This window comes from Corvus kubaryi, unplaced genomic scaffold (genome assembly GCF_017639235.1).
Source record: "Corvus kubaryi isolate FWS band 111438036 unplaced genomic scaffold, C.kubaryi_AGA036_p1.0 135, whole genome shotgun sequence".
Taxonomy (NCBI): domain Eukaryota; kingdom Metazoa; phylum Chordata; class Aves; order Passeriformes; family Corvidae; genus Corvus; species Corvus kubaryi.
This window is the reverse complement of record NW_024580669.1, coordinates 2,751,851-2,770,048: the sequence shown is the minus strand read 5'-3', so window position 1 is coordinate 2,770,048 and position 18,198 is coordinate 2,751,851. Positions and strand designations below refer to the sequence as shown.

Here is an 18,198-nt window from a genome sequence, read left to right as displayed (position 1 = left end):
ACCAGCAGCTTTAGTTCAGTGGATCTTAAATGTATTTCTAATACACCTATATATAAATTTTTGAACATCCTGAATTATTTGTTTAGAAAATGAATTTTTTAATGAGATCCTGGTATTTTAGTTTATTTCACAGTGGAGTGAGAAGAATTGCCTGGGTCCTGCCCAGCTATAATTCATCTTGTTAACTATTTTTGTTCATTCCAGTCCTAGGAAAGAGTTAAATTTTTAATGATAAAAATAGTTTCCACACTGAAAGTGTTGTCACTTAGCAGATTAATCTGAAAGATCTTAAACCATTTTATAAAGCTGTTTAAGATGCTGTTCTTCACGTATGAGAAAATTAAAACTCTGCTGTTTAGAGGTTGATGGGTTCCAGTGGGGATTCTCCTGTAGAGGTGTCGACAGGTTGCTGGTGATCCTGGGTTATTAAAAAAAAAAGAAACCCAACATGAAGAGTGTTTTGTTGGGTTTTTGTTGGTTTTTTTTTTAAAGTATAGGCAAAAATGAGCATAACTTGATATTACTGCTTGTTGGGCATGTGTATCCACGGGACACACTGAGGTGTTTCCAAGGAGTAGCTTATTTTTAGGTGCTGTATGCCTGTAAGTTATTTATGCTGCCATTCCTTTATTTTACCAAATGTAGCAGTTCAGATCCCTGAGTCTTTTTCTTGTCAATCAAGTGGGTGCCTTTGGGGGGGAAAAAGCAGTCATGAAAAGTAAAAAACAAACCACGTTCTTTCCATTGTCTTGTCAGTTTTTCACATTTCAAGGTTTTTCCTGCACTTTGCAGTGTCCTGTTCTTGAAAAAAAAGAAAAGAAAATGAGAATTCTCATGTAAACCCATGGCCTGAGAGGAGCAGCTCTCAGAAAAACAGCAACTACTAGAAAACTAGATAAAATCCCAAGAGTTGCTAATGTGATAATAGTATCTCATATTCATTGAATGGAGTGCCTGTGCCTCAGTGCTGTCATGGGACTGTGAATGTGCTTTTAATCTCTTATTTCTCTGGAGAGGCAGATAAATCTGAACCCATTATGTGCTGAGGCTGAGGCAGGACACAGAGATTTACAGGGTTGCAGGGAATGAAGCTGCTGTCCTGCCTCTCGGGCACTAGTTCAGTGGGATTGGAGGGGATGGGCTGTGCTCCAGCATTTCCAGCTGCTCCTGGAATGGTTTTCATGGTCATCACGCACAGAGCAAGGGGAAAGGGCTTGGTTTGAGCAGCTCATGGGGAAAACCTGGTGTCCAGTGATAAATACAGGCCACAGCCTGGAGTCTCGGGACACAGCTGGGAGAATGAGACCAACGAGTAAAAGTGAGGAAATGGCAGTGGGTTAGGAGGGGAGAGGCCTGAGAGTCAGAGAGGTTGTGGGCCAGGTGAATTGGGTAGAGCAAAGTGGGAGGAATTTGAGGGATATTGGATCAGATCCATTTTTTGGTGGAGTCCAGGCCTCTGCAAGGGGAGCTCAGTTTTATAACCTGAGTCTTAAGGTGGAATGGTCCTTTTTCTTTCTGATTTAAGAATTTGCTTTAATGTTTGCCAAACTAGAAGGTGCTCTCTGAAATAAATACTTTTTTCCATGGAAGGAGACTGTGAGCTGCAGGGACCTGGTTTTTACTGTTGCAGGTGTGGACAATTTCACTGAGTTCTGTTAGGAGTGGCTCAGCCTTCACCAGCCCAGCCCTGAGCCTGGGAACTCAGGAACGGGTGCATCACTACAACTGCTCCTCAGGAATTGGGGAGGGAAATGTGGGATCTTTCACAGCTCTTTTTGTAGTGGTCTGGATTCAGATGGTTTTTCCTGTGTGTGCAGTTACTCCTAAATGAACACAACCTAGAGCAGAGCTACTGGGGAAGTTCACTGGAGTCTTCTGGGAAAATGGATCTGTTGAAAGGTGAAGGAAGCATGGCTGTCTGAAACCCATGGACCACTCCTGACTCACTGAAATTATTTAAGGCAGGAAAAAGTGTTTTGAAAATAGGAATTCTAGTGGAGTTTAGGTCACCATGAAGCAGGATCCTTTATCCTGGCCACCTTCCCTTCCCACCAGTGGTCCAGCTGCAAAAAAACAGCTGAGTTCTCCCAGCCTATCTGCAGTAGGAGAGGTTCAGCAGAGCCTTTTCCTGTAGCTAACAAGGGAAAATGGGAAATAGTGATTGAAATTTCACTTCTTCACTCCCCAGGTGCTGAGTGTGATATGCCAGAGGAGCGCCCGCATTTCTGGAGAGGGATGCTCAGATTGGACACCCATGCATTGCACTGACAGCTATTCTCATTTACCCAGCAGATTTTCCTTAGTTTGAATATATTTGTTTAACATTTTGCTTGGTCCTCAAAGGCTTTTGCAGATATTGTGATCATTCAGATTCTCTTCATTACTACTAAAAATTAATGTTTACATTGTGGTGACTTGAAGTGTAGAACTGAGAAGGCTGATTGTGCTCTGTAGGCACAGAGGAAGGTACAAATCCCTGTTTCTACAACTTCCAGTGCAATTTATTGTCTCTCAGAGGTTTTCAGAGTCGTTTTGTCTATGCCACAACAGCGGAATAAAATAAAGGAAAACCCTAGAAATTAGATTTGTGCAGGAGGGATGGTTCTGAAACCAGCTAGAAACTGAGAATAGCTCTTTTTTTTTTTTTTTCAACTGAGCCTGTTTAGTGTGAATACAGAGGTCACCTTGGCACTTAAGGATTTCGGAAGCCTCTAATCCAGATTTGAATGTGGAGGGAGGCATCAGTTTATTTAGATGTCAAACTGTGAGGTGCAAATCTTTTAAAAAGGACAAGGGATTTTTTTTCTCTCTGAAAGGCACTGGAAGGGAGACTGACTGACAGACAGCCAGATCTGTGAATCAGGCACTGTTACGACATCTCCAATGGTGCATCTGGAAGTGAAAGCCCCTGAAATCTGTTAATCTGTTGTCAACTTTGAAAATCCTATTCTCCCCCCACCTCCCCCGACTCCTGCCAGCTTTGAAAGTTCAAACTGTGTGCTTTTTATCACATTTGTCATTCCTTGGTAGTGAAGCTCTGGCATTCAGAATTTGGCTGACAGCTTTGTGGGAATGAGCGAAAATCGAGTTCAACTTGCACCTTTCAGTGCTGTTCTCAGGGAGAGGCAGAAGTCTGAACTAGAGGGACTCCAGCCTCATTCATTACCACAATTACTGTCCTCTCCCTGATGCCAAAATTCAGCTTGTGTTCTTTATCCTGATGTAGGTGGACAGGAACTGATGAGGTTACGCAGCAGGAGTGTTGAGAGAGAAAGTGTCATATCTAAACCATTTCTTCTCAGGCTGTTCTTTTGTCTTAAATAATGCAAAGGTCATAAATCTTCTGGAAATAATGCAAAATCAGTGCTGCAGAAGACTTAGAATGGTTCCAGGCAAGTTCAAGTGTTATTTTATGGAGGCTCGAAGTCCAGCACTGCAAGATTTGATAATTTTAAATACATTTAAATGCACTTTTAATGTAATTTAGATCTATAAACTGGATTTATAGCTCAAGCTGGGAGCACTGGCTTTTGAGGAAGGAGCACAACTCAGAAATGAGGTTGAGGTAAGGTGCACTGGGCATGGCTTGTGTCTTTATCCATGCCCAGTCATATGGATTGCCATGGGGTAATGGTCTTTACACCACGTATCCAGTTTTTTATTCAGAGGAAAGGTTTAAATTTTCAAATGCTCCTGATTTTTCCCTTCTATAGGTGTTTCTAAGGTAACGACATAACTGTATTCCTAATGATTCTGTCACATATAAGTAAGATCATTTTTGGGAGAAAACGAAGTTCCAGATGTAATTTAATTCCCATTTACAGGCAGGTGTAATTAAAGTCTGATTTCTGCATTTCTGATTGCAAATGCACAATGCATTTGAAGAGGCATCTCCGAAGCTGAGATTACCTGAATTATTGCCTTTATGTGTCCACTGATTTCAACCAGAACTGACCTGGAATGTGAATCCTAGAGGCAAAATTTATATATTTCAGTTCAAATGTTATAAAACTGTCTGGATGCATGTCCTAAAGTAACACAGGTTCACAGTGTTTAGGTCAGAAATTACTCAGTTTCTTCTAAATGAAACAGAAGTTCCTGATAAAGGAAAGACTCTTTCAATCTTTCTTCTTGCTAGTGTATTGACTCAGCAGCTGATATATGATGTTCTCAGGCTTGATTTTTCTACTTTGTTGGAAAAGCACCTGGAGTTTCTGGTCTCCTGTCAAGGAACTGAAAGTTTGCACAGCTTCTTTTTTTCCCAGAGGTCATTAGTGAACATACAAAAAGACTTTATAAATCACATCTGAGCCCAGGTGATAAGCAGGAAACGAGTGGTTACACAAGCAGTGGCCAATTCTGAATGGGAGAGATGGGGATGATAAGCCACGATGTTGTAAATCACTGTCAGTGGCTACAGTGGAGCAACACCTTCCCTTTTTTGGGGGATTTAACCGTGTGCACAGGTTGCCGAAAGAACTGGACAATAAACCAGCTTTTCTTCTGCTCTGAGTTGCAGTTGCATCCGAAACTTTAGAGCTGGTAAACCCCAAGGAGGTGTTTCTAAAATCATGGAATCACAGGATGGTTTGGGTGGGAAGGAGCTTAAAGATTGTCTCATGCCACCCCCTCCCAAGGCAGGGACACCTTCCACCATCCCAGGCTGCTCCAAGTCCCGTCCAGCCTGGCCTTGAACACTTCCAGAGATGGGGCAGCCCCAGCTTCTCTGGGCACCCTGTGCCAGGGCCTCATCCCTCTAATAATGAAAAATTTCTTCTTACTAAATACATCAAATCCATTGCGTGATACACACGTGGTGAGTCAATGCAGTCTGCTGTGCTAAGCATTTCTTTTCTTCCCTCCCCTTCCCCAGCAATCAAAGAGAAATACATGGACTGGACAGAGTTTCTCATCCAGGATCTGACCGGCGCCAGGACGGCCCCTGCGAATTTGCTGGAAGGTGTATGTATTAGATTGCAGTTCCTCTCCTCCTCGGTGTGTGTGCTCCCAGCCTGCAGGGCCGTGTGCTTGCCGTGTCTGTGTGCCAGCCCTAGGACCTGACCCAGCCCCACCCCAAAATCCATGGCACCAGTGCCTGGACTCTGCTTCTGATCCAGTCACGGGGAGTTTGTTTTGCCTTTTAGTTCTTACGAAAATTGGGTGCTCAAAAAAGGCTGGGTGGGGAAGGAGAACATCCATACGAAGGAGAACTCAGCCCTTCAGTGCCCCAATAGATCCATCAAACTGGTGACCTGAGCTGCCAACTCAGCCCTGCCCCATCCCTAGAAGCGTCCAAGGCCAGGTTGGATGGGTTTTGGAGCAATCTGGTCTAGTGGAAGGTGTCCCTGCCTGTGGCATGGGGTTGGAACTGGATGATCTTTAAGGTCCCTTCCAACCCAAACCATCCTGTAATTCTGTGGCACAGGCTGGGGAGGGGGTTTAGTAGGTTGATGGGGAGCACTGTCAACTTTATCTCTGTATGGAAAGAGCTCCCCCAAGGACATTCCCTCTACCTAAATCCAGCAGTCACATTTAGCGGGGAGGTTGTTGGGTGAGGTGGCCTCAGAGGAGCAGAAAGGTCCATTGTTTAGATGCACCCATTCAGCCAAGAGGCCAGTCTGTGCAGCAGATCCACAGGGTGACTTGCACCCAGGGACAGCCTCTGTGTGCCTTGAGATCCTGGATAAAAATCCCACGGCTTCACCTTGAAACCATGGGCAGCTTTTCCATCAGGGCCTGTCCTGCTCTCATGTGGATGCTGTGGGGACATTTGGAGAGGACACAGATGGTCCTGCAGGAGCCCCTCATTCTTTGTCCCTCTGCATTTAGGCTGAGAGTGAGGGCATACAGAAGCTGACCTTTGTGAAAGTGCTCATGTTGGCCTGTGGGAAGCCAGTGTGCATCCAGGCACCATTTTTGATCTTTTTGTCTGTGGTCACTTCCACCAGCCACAGCTGCATCCTTTTTCCACATGCCCATGCCTGGCAGGGAGAATTAATATTGTACCATTAGGGTTTTTTTTCCTCCCCAGTCTGAGGGATGAACAGCCTTTGCAGATCCCAGATAATCCACCTCCTCGGGCCTGCTGCATCCCCATTCCTGGACCACTCCCAGGTGGCATATGCAGAAATCTGATGGTGTCCAACCCCCATCTCTGGTGTGTGCCAAACCTCTCCTTTCTGCAGGCAGGGAAGAGAGGCAGCCCTAGGCAGAAAAGCAGAGAGAGAAAACATTGTGTTGTCTTGAAACAGTTTCTGACCCTTTCCTGGTGTTTTATGTGCTCAGTGCTGTCTGTGTCGTGCAATGTATGTTGGCCCCTGTTGACAGATTTGCTGTTCTTGAGTGCTGCAGATTGTTGTTAGACTGCTAAATCAATATGTAGTGCTACTTTTTAAATCTTTTTTTAACATGCCAGCTACGCATGTGAAGGGTTCTTGCATTATGGTAAATGTTAATATTTCATGCAAGCCGATTATTAATCCTAGCCATTCAGTTCTCGTGGGGTAAGTGACAGCCCATTGGCTTAAAATTTAGCACACAAATCAGAGAAGCAATATTCACTTTGATACAGCCAGGGATTTATTATAATAAGTTAAATCATTACACCATAGTTTCATATTAAAGAATATTTTGTTGCAATGAAGCAGTTGTATGAGAGGGGAAAAAAATCCACATTAAAGTGGATTTCTGTTGTATTATTAAATTCTGACACTGCATTTTGCCGTGAAATAATATTTGAAGAGATTATACAGATGCTTGCAGCTTGCACTGTAGAAAAGTAGCTTATAATGAATGGCAAATATATTGTTCTGAGAAATATCTATTAATCATAAAGCTGTTTAAAAATGTACATGTGATAAGTTTTTAGTTAATTTTAATTGCATTTTTTTTACCATATTCTCATTCTCTTGCCTGCATTTTTGGATTAAGAGAGATGTGTGAAAATCAGTTGCATCTCAAAATTCGAATATTTTCGATATTTGGTAGGAAAAATAACTTATTGAAAAATAAGGCTTTCTACTTATTTTGTTTTGTAGCCACTGCTAGAAAGAACCATCCTGGACTGACTCTTGATTTACAGAATTAATATTTTTAAAAGTAACATGAAATGTTTATATGGTTTAATTAAGTAAAAGTGGGACAAACACACAGGAAAAAAAGAAGTTCTTGTTTTTAATGTGTTTTGCCTTTGCTTAGCATTTCTATTGGGGACCAATGCTTCCAAGTCTTGGGGTCATTTTAATATGCTGCACTTAAAGCCCCGAAATCGAGACACTGCATAAGAATTCAAACTTGTATTTAATTAAAAAAAAAAGAAATCTAACCATTATGTTAAAGCTTGAGAGCACAGAGATGCTCACAGTCACAAAACAAAAACACTGAGCCCCAAAGTGGTTGTTTTGCAGAGCACCTCATGGTTTTCTAATGGCAGTGCTTGGCAGCTTTGCAGGTGGGAAGTTAGACACGTGTGTGAGTGGCTGCAGAGTGGGATCCCAGAAAATAACCACATATAAGTAAATAACCTCAGTCACTGGGATTTCTTGGGCATGGTGGCTTGACCCAACATATCCTGTGTGCCTTGGGCTTGGATCCAAACCTGCTGTTGTCTTTGAGCTTTGGAATAACCCCCACAGACTCATGCATCCATGGCTGGGGGGGATAATTTTCTCTCCACGCCAGTGAGAATGAGATAAAGCCTTGGGTGGAAGAGATCAGTACACAGAGTGAAATTTTTGGGTCATGCACAAAGTGGTCATCTTTCAGGTAAATGTTAGGGTCCAGTCCTGTGATTGGTTCTTATCAGCTGCAATCAATGAGAATTTGGTTTGAAATCCTCCAATATAACCGGGCTTTGAGTAGTTCAGGAGATTCCCAAGTGGATGTGCTATTCGAGCTGTTCCACCTTTTATTATTCTTTCTTCTTGTTGTTGTTGTTGATGATGTCGGTTGAGAAATTAGCACAACTGTTGTTTTCTGTTTTACTTCTGAATTTGCACTTGGAAGACATTGGGTAAAATAGAAGAAGAACAGACTGTTTGCTGATCGCTTGGATGATGGTGTGAAAAACAAAAATAATCTTCTGCTGTCATCTGTTTCCTTGAGAAGTCTTCAAATAAAGTTTAAAATAAGGAGTTTTGCTTCTATTCAAACAGCCTCTGCGAGGAAAAAACCCTGTAGACCTCATTACAGTTGATTCCTTAATAGAGCTGCAGGATTCCCAGAATCCCTTTCAGTACTGGATAGTTAGTGTGGTTGAAAATGTTGGAGGAAGATTACGCCTTCGCTATGTGGGATTGGAGGAGACTGAATCCTATGACCAGTGGTTGTTTTACTTGGATTGCAGACTTCGACCAGTCGGTTGGTGTCAAGAGAATAAATACAGAATGGACCCACCTGCAGGTAAAGAACCTCCCCAGAATACTGTCTCCCTTTGCAGCGTTCACTGATGTTTCGAGATACTTGTGCAGCCCGTTTGTCCTTCTCCAGCATTCACATTGCTTTGTCAGTAGTTTCTGGCTGTGGCACAAATGGGAGGTGAGATCCATCTAATTTGGGTTCAAAGTGAACTGTGTTGTTTATTAAATAAATTCAGTTGACGTCTTTACAAGTCTGTCAGACCACATTAAACATCAGGAGATTACAGCTTGGGAAAAAAGCTCTTTAGGGTTGAGTTTAATTTTCAAACCAGCTGGAATGGAGAGGGATTGGGACTGCAGTTAAGCCAGCCTGGGATCACAAATTGACCCACCTTTTCCTGTGTAGGTTAAAAACGTGTCCAGGTCTGTGCCTCATTTTCTCTGTGCTGCAGGTGAAGTTTTTCCATGGGTATTGAATTCCCCCCCTTTAGGAAGGTGCTTCTGCTGTGGCTTCTGTCCTTCACACCTAATGAGGAGAGTTTACCCCAATACATTCAATTCTCATGTTCACAAATTTGTCGGGGACTTGGGTCTCGAGTGCTTTTTGGCAATATGTGTTTTTCTTCACTGATAGGTAGGAATCAATGTTCCCCATCACTTCTAATTAAGATGTGAATGCTGGAGAGCATGAATATCACCCACTCTTTTATTTTATAGACTCTTTGTGTTACAGAGAAACAACTTCTTTAGTGAGCGTCTCTGAACTCTCTTGGCCTGTATAGATAGGTTTGGTGAATATAGAAGTGGCCCAAAGAAGATCTGTGCTTCCTCTTTGTTTATTCCATTTGCTTTCTACTCTTTCCTCCTTTTATCCAGTTGTACATCCTTTTCTGTCGATTCCCCACCCATCATGCCTTTCTTTTTATTTTCATTTTTATTCAGTTGTCTTGTCTGTTACTGGACTCTTACTTGCTGAAGTTGTTTACTTTTCTTCTCCCTTCTCCTTGATTTAACTTCTAAAACTTCTGTCTCTTGTTCTCATCTGTTCTCATCTGATACTTGTTTCCTTTCCATTGCATTTCTCTGGTCATTCACTTTTTAGTCACCATTGTTACTAATGAATTCAGTGTCCAGATCTTCTTCCTGATTTTCATTGACTTAAATAGGTATTCATTACTTTACATCTCCTAAAGTTGAGCTTCATAGGATTTTGCTGAGAAAAGACCCTTCAAAGAAGAGTGCACTTCTGTTTTTGCCCAAGTCTTCTCCTGATCACTGCTTCAAGGGTCTTTCATTGACCCTCCCTTCTGACCCAGTTGTCAGGCTCTGTACTGCAGGGAGTAGGCAGTCAGGAGTGAAATCTGAGGAGTTTCTGGAGGCAGGAATGCTGGCTGTTCCACTCCTGATCATTTGATGTCCACCTAACATGGAGACACAGAATTGTTAAGACTGGAAAAGAACCTTTAAGATCTTCTTGTTCAACCATCCAACGTGTTCATGAGGCACAATGAATTTAAAGAAGTGTATGAGACCTTAACTCAGAGGAAGAAGAAACTCAGGGATGAAGCTACTAAACCACAGACTCTCAAAGAATGCAGGCTCTCAAAGACCTGAGGCCTGGAGACTGTGCCAGGGATACATCCTGGCCTGCTTACCCTTTCCTAGTGGCTTCTTTAGGGAAGAGCATTTGGACTAGGAAGACCTCTGTTGTGTGAAGGACCTAGTGTGGACCTTCTTAGGAAGGAGAGGGAGTCTGCGGGCAGTACCTTGTTTTTTACACATCAGGGATTAGATTCACCTGCTGTAGTGAAGGCATCAAAAGACAGTTCGGGGGAGCAATTGCTTTCTCTTTATAATGGGTAGGGAAAAGGGGGTGCTAAGACACACCTAACGTAGGTAAGATAAAATGACATCTTTATAAGCTTATTTTTGTCACTCACGGGGTTTGCAACCAATGAGCACATACCTGGTTGTCCTAAATTTTGAACATCTGAAGCCAGTTTAGGCTTGATTGATTGATTTAGGCCTTCCTTGATTGATTAAGGGAACAGCCTTAGACTGTGTATCAAAGCTGTTATGAATCAGCTCCATGCAGCTGCTTCCAAATCAGGCTGTGTGTCCCCTTGCTATCAAACAAGGGTGTTTTTATACATCACTTCTGCAGCTTGTGACAGTGCCTTGCCTACCCTCAACTTGGATGCTACATATCCACCTTGAGCTTTATTTTCCTTTGTGTCTGGGGTGTGACTTCACCCTGTTGATCCACCTCTGGCACTTGATAGGCTTCACTTCCAGGTCAGTCTTTCAAGATGCAGAGCAGCTCAGATAAAGGAGATGCCATGGACTGAAACAATATTTTGGATGGAGAGGTCTCTTCCTTGAAGCCACCCACATCCTAACACCCACTTAATGTGCAAGAAGGTCCTTTGGGACTTGGAACTAGATGATCTCTGAGGTCCCTTCCAACCAAACCATTCAGTGATTCTATGAAACAGCATCCCAGCTGTCTTCCCGCATGGACTCAGTATATCTCACAAGCCCATTTAACTGAAGCAAAGGGGTTATAGCTTATTTTTCCCTTCAGATCTATATCTGAATCTGGAATAAACCTCCTTGGTAATGCAAATTGGCACAGGCTGCTCGACACAGAGCCACTGATGGCCTGAGCTCAGCTGTTTATGCAGGACGAGATCATCTCGGTTTATGTTACTTTCTATTTAAAGACAAATTGCTAGTCATTTTAATTGCTCACTACTTGTGAACCCTAATACAATTTGACACAGTACACTTTGTTCAATTACCTGCTGCCTTGGCACTTAAATAAAATGCTTTATGCTCTTTTAACCATGCAATTTAGTGTCCATACGCTCGCCAGCATAAGCGAGATGCCACTAATTAAATGTGCATATGATATTCCTTGCTGTTCCTTGAAACCACTGGAGTTGCCTTTGTATCTTGAAGTCTGTTGACACTGCCCAGAGAAGTTGCTGCTTGTTTTCACTGATTTTGGCCAAAGTTGCTCAAAACTTGGCTAGAGTTACCCAAAATGCCAATTTCAACTTTCCTGTGCTTCACTGCCATCACAGCAGAAAATGAGGGTCTGTTTCCAGCAGGGAAGCATCAGGCACAGTTTTTCTAAACTCAGTCTTGAAACAACAGGCTGGCTGCAGCGTGGGGCAAAATCATATTATATGAAGTATTTCCCTGTAAGTTAAACCAAAAAAAGAAAGAAACAAGTGAGTCGTTCCCCTCCCTGCACTTCATGCTGATCAGAGTTCCTGCAAGCAAGGGAGAAGTGGGGCAACAAAACTATAAAATAATGAACAATTATTTAGAGAGTGCACTTCTTAACACTTGTGCCCCCTGCACACGCTGTAAACAAAGACTTGAAATCTTTATTCCCATTAATAACCAGACAGCTGAGGAATTAAAAATACTGCCCTGAAAGGTTAACATCCCGCTTCAAGTGTGTTTAAATTCATATGCATATCCTTGATGTCTGTTCTGAAGTAGTGGGATTTGATATAGTGGAAGTATAAATACATCCACTTCAGTCAGTGATTCTGCAAATCCTGTTTTGATAAGGTCTTAAATCTGTTGAGTTCAGAGCATAAAATTCTCTTGTACCATCAGTGCTAGGTGGAAACAGTGCTTGCCGGTTCCTTTCTTTTTTTTATGCATATTTTTTATTCCCTCCTTCAGAATTGTAAGATACAGCAGTAAATCTTCTGCTAGCCAGTAAATATATATGGTTATTAGATGTACAGGATTTAAATGCAAATTGGGCCAAATTGAACCTTGATGTAAGTGTGGAAAGTCACACTGGCCAAAGAAAAGCTCCACACTCTTCACTCTGTATTAAGTTCAGGTTTATTATTGAGCAAATGTTCATTTCCATTTTAATAATTGTTGCAATCTATCTACCTATCTTCTCTCTTTGAGGCCTTGATATGAATGTTCTGCAATAACTTGTTACGTGCAAGATAACAATATGTTTTCTAGGGCAGGAGTAAATCCAATATAATGTTCCTCATCACAGTATTGTTTCCTACATTGTTCCCTTTGATGATTCATAGGCATTTCACTGCACTGCACTGCACCACAAAGGGCTTGTTAATATAATGATTTTGTAATATTAAACCTGTGTAAAGAAACTCACTGGAAGCAATGTGAAGCTGCACAAAGATGTTGCCTAAAAGTATAATGATGAAAATTCATAAGTGTAAGTTTTGCTCTGGTGTGATGCTCTGGTTTGAGTGTGATACCAACAAATGTCTGGGTAGAGACTGAGCTGAAATGTTTCTTCCCACACCCACCCCAACCCTGCAATTAAAAAAAACCCCAACCACTTTCCAATGAACAGGTGCCTTAATAATTTCTGTTTTGTTCAAATGTAATTAATATTGGCTGAAGACCTGAGGCTTCTCAAACTAGGAAACATCAGGTATTTTGAGAAATGAAAATCAGAGAGGTTTTTTTGCTATTTTCAAGAAATGAGGTAATACAATTCTTATTCCCTCAGCAGTAGGTGAAGAATGTGATTTTTTCTGGGTTTTACTTCAGGATAGAAAACACAATCTTCCTCCAGTGTGCCCCTGCTAGTTGCTTTTGTGTTGAATATATCCATGCTGCATGGCCTGGAATGCACACACTGTTCATTTCACTTGTTCTGTCCAGTCATATGACTTAAGAAGTTTAGGCTTCCAAAAATGTTTGATTTCCAAACAGTCACCTTTTGGGTTTTTTTTTTTGTTTTTGTTTTATTATTGTCATCCCTTTAGATATCTATTCTCTGAAGACTATAACTGAGTGGAAATGCGCTCTGGAAAAATCCCTTAATGATGCAGCAAATTTTCCTCTTCCAATGGAAGTCTTTAAGGTAAAATATACTTTTCCTTTACTTATGGAACCTGTGATGAATAAATATCATGCCATGTTTAGCAGCTTATGTTAAACTTTTTTCAGGAAAGGCCTTTGCTGTAATATATAACCATGGAAGGTCACAAGTGGGATGGTTGTATAAAACACATTTTTGTGTGTGGACTTACCTTATTTCATGGTCAGTATTTTCTGGGGCTGGGGGTGATCAGCCAGGGTTTCTCCAGTTATTTTTTGTGTGTCTTACTCTGTTAGACCTGTGCAAAGACATCATATACAACTGTGAAGTAGTAAGGCTATGGATAGAAAAGTTGACACGAACTGGACAGATTTCTGTGAGCCTTCTACCAAAATTTTTAGCTGATCACAAGCCACAAGGTAGAGAAACCTCCTTCAGGGACTTGTAATGAAAGTGAGAGATAATTTTGTTCCCACGTCTTCCCTTTTATATTTTCTTTTTAATTCTCATTCTGGTTTGTAATAGTTAGAGATGTGCTCCAGCACCGAGGCACCGGCTTTAATTTCCCATGTAAATCTGCACTGCTCTTAACCATGGTGGCTGTAGATAATCCTGATCTATGGCTGTGCCTGCCTGGTTTCCAACAATTCCATCTTGGCTGGGGTGGGATGGGCAGTGAGAGGATGCTCAGGGACGTGTGTGGGAGCACAGCAATGCCCCCATGTCTCCAGTGTCACCTCCTGCTTGGGGACCTGGTGGAGCAGATTGCCCTCCCCACCACCAGCCTGGGGGACCTCTCTGTTCCTTCCTGGCCCTTAAGCAACACTGCAGTGGGATACTCCAAAACATCCATGGAATTGGTGCAGTCCCTGTGTGGATGTGGCACTCAGTGGTGGCCTTGGCAGTGCTGGGTTAATGGCTGGACTTTGATCTTAGAGGGCTTTTCCAACTGAAATGATTTTATGGTTCTGTAACTGGAACAAGGCCCTCATCGTGCCCCATTCTAGCTACCACAAAACCCTGGTGCCACCTTCACCCTCCCTGTAGGGATGTGCCAGCAGCTTCCCATGAGGAATCCAGGCTCCTCACCCAGCTGGGATGCACTCAAATTAGCAGCATTAATTTGGGGACACTTTGCTAATGGCCTGGGCAGTGGCTTGTGCTGGCAGTGTGGGAGCTCTGCTGTGCTGGGAGACGTGGGAAGATTTGTGTGTTGGCCTTGGGCACGGATGTGGGCTTGAGGAGCCCCGTGTTGGGGTGGAAGTGGCATGCAGAACGTTCTGGGTCTCTGCCATTTATTTCATCCACGACTTCCATCTGCCACCTCTACTAAAAGTTTGCATTGGCAGCTTGGAGATCAAAAATGCGTTGTGTGGGGCAGGGATTCAATCACAAAAGGGAATGTCTAATGTGTAAATTTTATTCCTGTGTATGTGAAAGAGTGAGGAGTGTTTCTGATGAGGCTCATGAAACATCCTTTTTGAAAAAAAAGTTTATAACTAACAGCTGTGTTGCTGCCTCTTCCCAGCGTGCCAGACTTATACCCACTTATTTTAATTATTGCATGCAGGTCATAAATTTGAATTCAGCAAATCCCAGTTGCTGTCTGTGTGGCTGTAGCTTGCAAAGATGTTCCTCTTAGAAGACAATGCAAAACCTTGGAATGCTTGCATGGCCCCGGAGAAAAGTTACTTTGGGGACAAATGTAGCAAAATGTCAATGTTTAGGTCATTGATTAGGTCAGTAGGACTTCTTTGTTTGCTGTAAAGTGGAAGCTGAGCACAGGATGAGCAGAATTCAGAGTTTGGTGTTGTCTGAACCCCTGTTCTGGTGCTGGGAAGGCAGGAGACTGAATAAATTTTTTGTGTGTGGGCATCACTTTATTCTGCCCATTTAGGGTGAATCAACCCCATCTTGTGCATCTTAATTAAGGAGAAAAAGACAAGATTTTATCCGTGCCTGTGAACAAGTCTTCTTCTAGTAATGACTTAAACATGAGTTAAGGCTTTAGGAGACTATCTGAGAGTAAACTCTACTGGTCTTGCAAAGAAAGCAAATGATTATGTGTGGGACCTTCAAGGAGAATCCAAGATCCTGGCAAAGAGTGTCATATCCAAAGATATATTCTTTTTAAATTTTTTTTTTTTATTTATTTTATTTTACAAACCCAGCACAGAAGTAATGTCTCTACACGGTGCCTGGGGCTCCTTTGCTACTGTAGCTGTCATGTGTTAGATGAGATAAAAACCACAAGGTTTGACAGCTGGCAACTCTTAGAGATCTTGTGGAAAGCTGAAAATGTCTACTTTGGCAGACGTGGTAAACTGCACACTGAGCAGTTACATTCTGGTTTTTCCACATTTCCCTACAGAATTTCATGGCCGAGGAGGGTGTAGGTGTCTGCTTGCTCTTCGTGAGCCATCCCCAGGGCAAGCACATTCACGTTGGTCTGGATTATGACTTGAATCCATGTTGTCCTTAAAGCTGTGCATCACTGTGGGAAGTGGTGCCATCATACTGTCCCCAGGAGGTGGCACTGGCAGAGCAGAGCCGCGTTTGTAGTGGGAGAAGTAGCTGCTCTTAGGGGTCTGTCAGCCCCTTGCTGCTGTCGGCAGTGACACTCCGTGGTTTTGGTGTCACAGGGTTGGGTTCTGCCTGAGAACTCACAAACCATGGGCTTGAGCCTGAATTATCAATGCTCAGGAGTGTGGCAGAGCTGGACTTGGCACGTGGTTGGTGTTCAGCAGCAGGTCCAGAAATTCCTTGCAAAAGCTCAGCCCTGATCCCCTCTTGGCATCCGGGGAGAGGACACCGGACCACAGAAGCTGGTTGCAGAAATCAGGGAGAAGGCTGCAAACAGGATTTTCTTTTTTATTTTTTTTTTCCTGGTGCTGTTTTACACTTGGCCATATGTTGGAAGTGTTTGTAAAATGCTTTAGGATCCTTTGAGAAAGGAACGTGATGTTTAACTGGCAGAAAATGCTGCTATTATGCAGCTTCTAAACATAGTGTTTTGCAAACTGCACATCCTGGAATAAATTTTTCTCCTCACAAAAGCTTTTTGCAGCACACCTGCTATTTTGTTGTTCCCTGCTTTTCAGAAAACACGTTGATCCTTGAAGAAAAATAAATACAGACAGGATTTTCAAGGATGTTTGAATGTCTTAGGAGCACAAATCCTTCCAAAAGGCCACAACCCAAGGACATGAGTCCTTTGCTGTGTCTGGTCTGATTTCCGGTTACTGTTGGGATGCCCCTACACTTGGTTTGGTACTGGTCATAAATGATGGCTTGGGCTTCAGGGGACACCTGATAAAATGGTCAAGGCTTGTTGTGCATAAAGATGGTCAAAGGGTTATTGAGGCCTGATACCAAGTTGTGTGGAACAATTTCAGTGGTTTGCTTCAATGCTGGCATTGCTGGTGCTCTCTAAGACAAACACAGCCCTATTACTACAAATCAGTGCATATTTTAGAGTTTCAGCCCAGCAGCTTGTGTAAGGTGAATGAATTTAGTTTCCTGGAGAGAGGCAGACAGAAGGTCCTATAGATCCTCTCTGACTTCCCATTCTGCTTCCTCCAGTCTCCTGTGGGTCCCATGCAGATGTCGTGGATCCTCACCTCAGACACCTCTGTTTGGGGAACTAAATCCCACCCAGGATTTGGGGTGCTCATCATCTTTCCATGGATTTTGCATATTGGCATCCTATTCCCAATTCCTATGAAGTGGATCCTGATGGCTGCCCTGGATGGAGCTGTTGCCAGCCACATCCCTAAACCAAACTCTGATAAATTGCTTGAAGGCCGCTTAGGAGAGAGAGGTGTTACCTAACACAGGTGGAAGTTCCTGATTCATAGCCTTTGGTCCCATTCCTCTTGTTTTCCACCCTGCTCTCCTTCCCCAAAGTTGTTTGTTTTTTCCAGCTCAAAATCTTTCTGGCAAAAAAACCCCTCTGCATTATGCCCAGCCTAATGTTCCCCTATTTCTGACTGGTGTTTCTGGATGTCTCCTGTTACCAGTTAACAGAGTAAGACTAATGACATGGAAGGAATTGGCTGGGACAAATCTCTCCTAAGGAGACTGATGGAGGGACCATCCACCATCCAGGCAAGAGCTGCCCCTGAAATTCAGGACAGAGTGATGCTTCTAGTTCTGCACTCACAAGCCTGAAGACAAATGTTAAACAGGACTCCTTCCTACCAAAAAAATACGTTTTTTCCATTGGATGAATTGTGCATTTTAGTAATGACAATAAGATTGACACTTTCTCCAAGACCTTGATTTTTTTTTTACTAAAGGAAGGCAATGTCTCTCAGAATTTGGTAAACACTTTGGGTGTTTTTGAGTGTTCTCTTCCAGTGTTCTGTATTCTGGAAGAGTTTAAGTTAGAGAAACCCATGGGATACTTTCAGCTAGTAGGCAATCCTGACCTGGCTGCATGAGTAGCCTTGAAGTCCAGCAGGGTTTTACTGTCTTCATCCCCCCTCAGTTGATGGGCACGTGCTGATGCAGCAGCTCAAAATGAGCATGCCTTTGGTTTCCTTTGGAAGCCAAATCCCAATCCCGAGCCCCTTCATGCCCTGATGGCTTGGCTGGCCCTGGCTCCGCACGCTGCGCTTTAATAACCTGCGAGTTGCTGTTTTGCCTGCAGGCTGCCAGATTATTTATACTCCATCTGTTCTTCCCCACCCGTGGGCTCACCAGCCCTTTTCCACGGCTCCTGTTTGCCTGGCTGGGAGACAGCCATGGCTTCCCAGTCCCTCTGTTGTTCCGCTCCCTTTTGACCCACTCTTGCCTCAGCTCTGTTAAAAGCATTTATCTTTGTAAGTCCCAAGGGGTACCACAAAGGGAGTAAGGATGTCTCTGATGCCAAAGGGTGAGTTGGAGCCTGGTGGTACCTCTGTGAGCAGTGAACAGCTCTAACCCTCTCCAGCTCCGTCCTGACTATGGGCTGTGCAAGGATTCGGGTTGGGAGAGCAATCCAAGGAGGTGGGTGAAGCCAAG

The 18,198-nt window shown here is 43.1% G+C and overlaps 1 protein-coding gene across 3 annotated transcripts in view; it reads left to right on the top strand.

Moving 5' to 3' along the window:
- Positions 1-18,198, top strand: part of SFMBT2 (Scm like with four mbt domains 2) — a 105,626-nt gene that overhangs the window by 39,643 nt on the left and 47,785 nt on the right. For 2 of the 3 annotated variants that reach the window (XM_042052650.1, XM_042052641.1), the window contains exons 5-7: positions 4,874-4,962; positions 8,154-8,400; positions 13,139-13,236. In XM_042052650.1, the coding sequence (XP_041908584.1) occupies positions 4,874-4,962; positions 8,154-8,400; positions 13,139-13,236 (434 nt within the window). Of the gene's footprint in view, positions 1-4,873; positions 4,963-8,153; positions 8,401-13,138; positions 13,237-18,198 lie in introns of those variants that run through there. The other variant, XM_042052659.1, reaches the window with a different exon arrangement.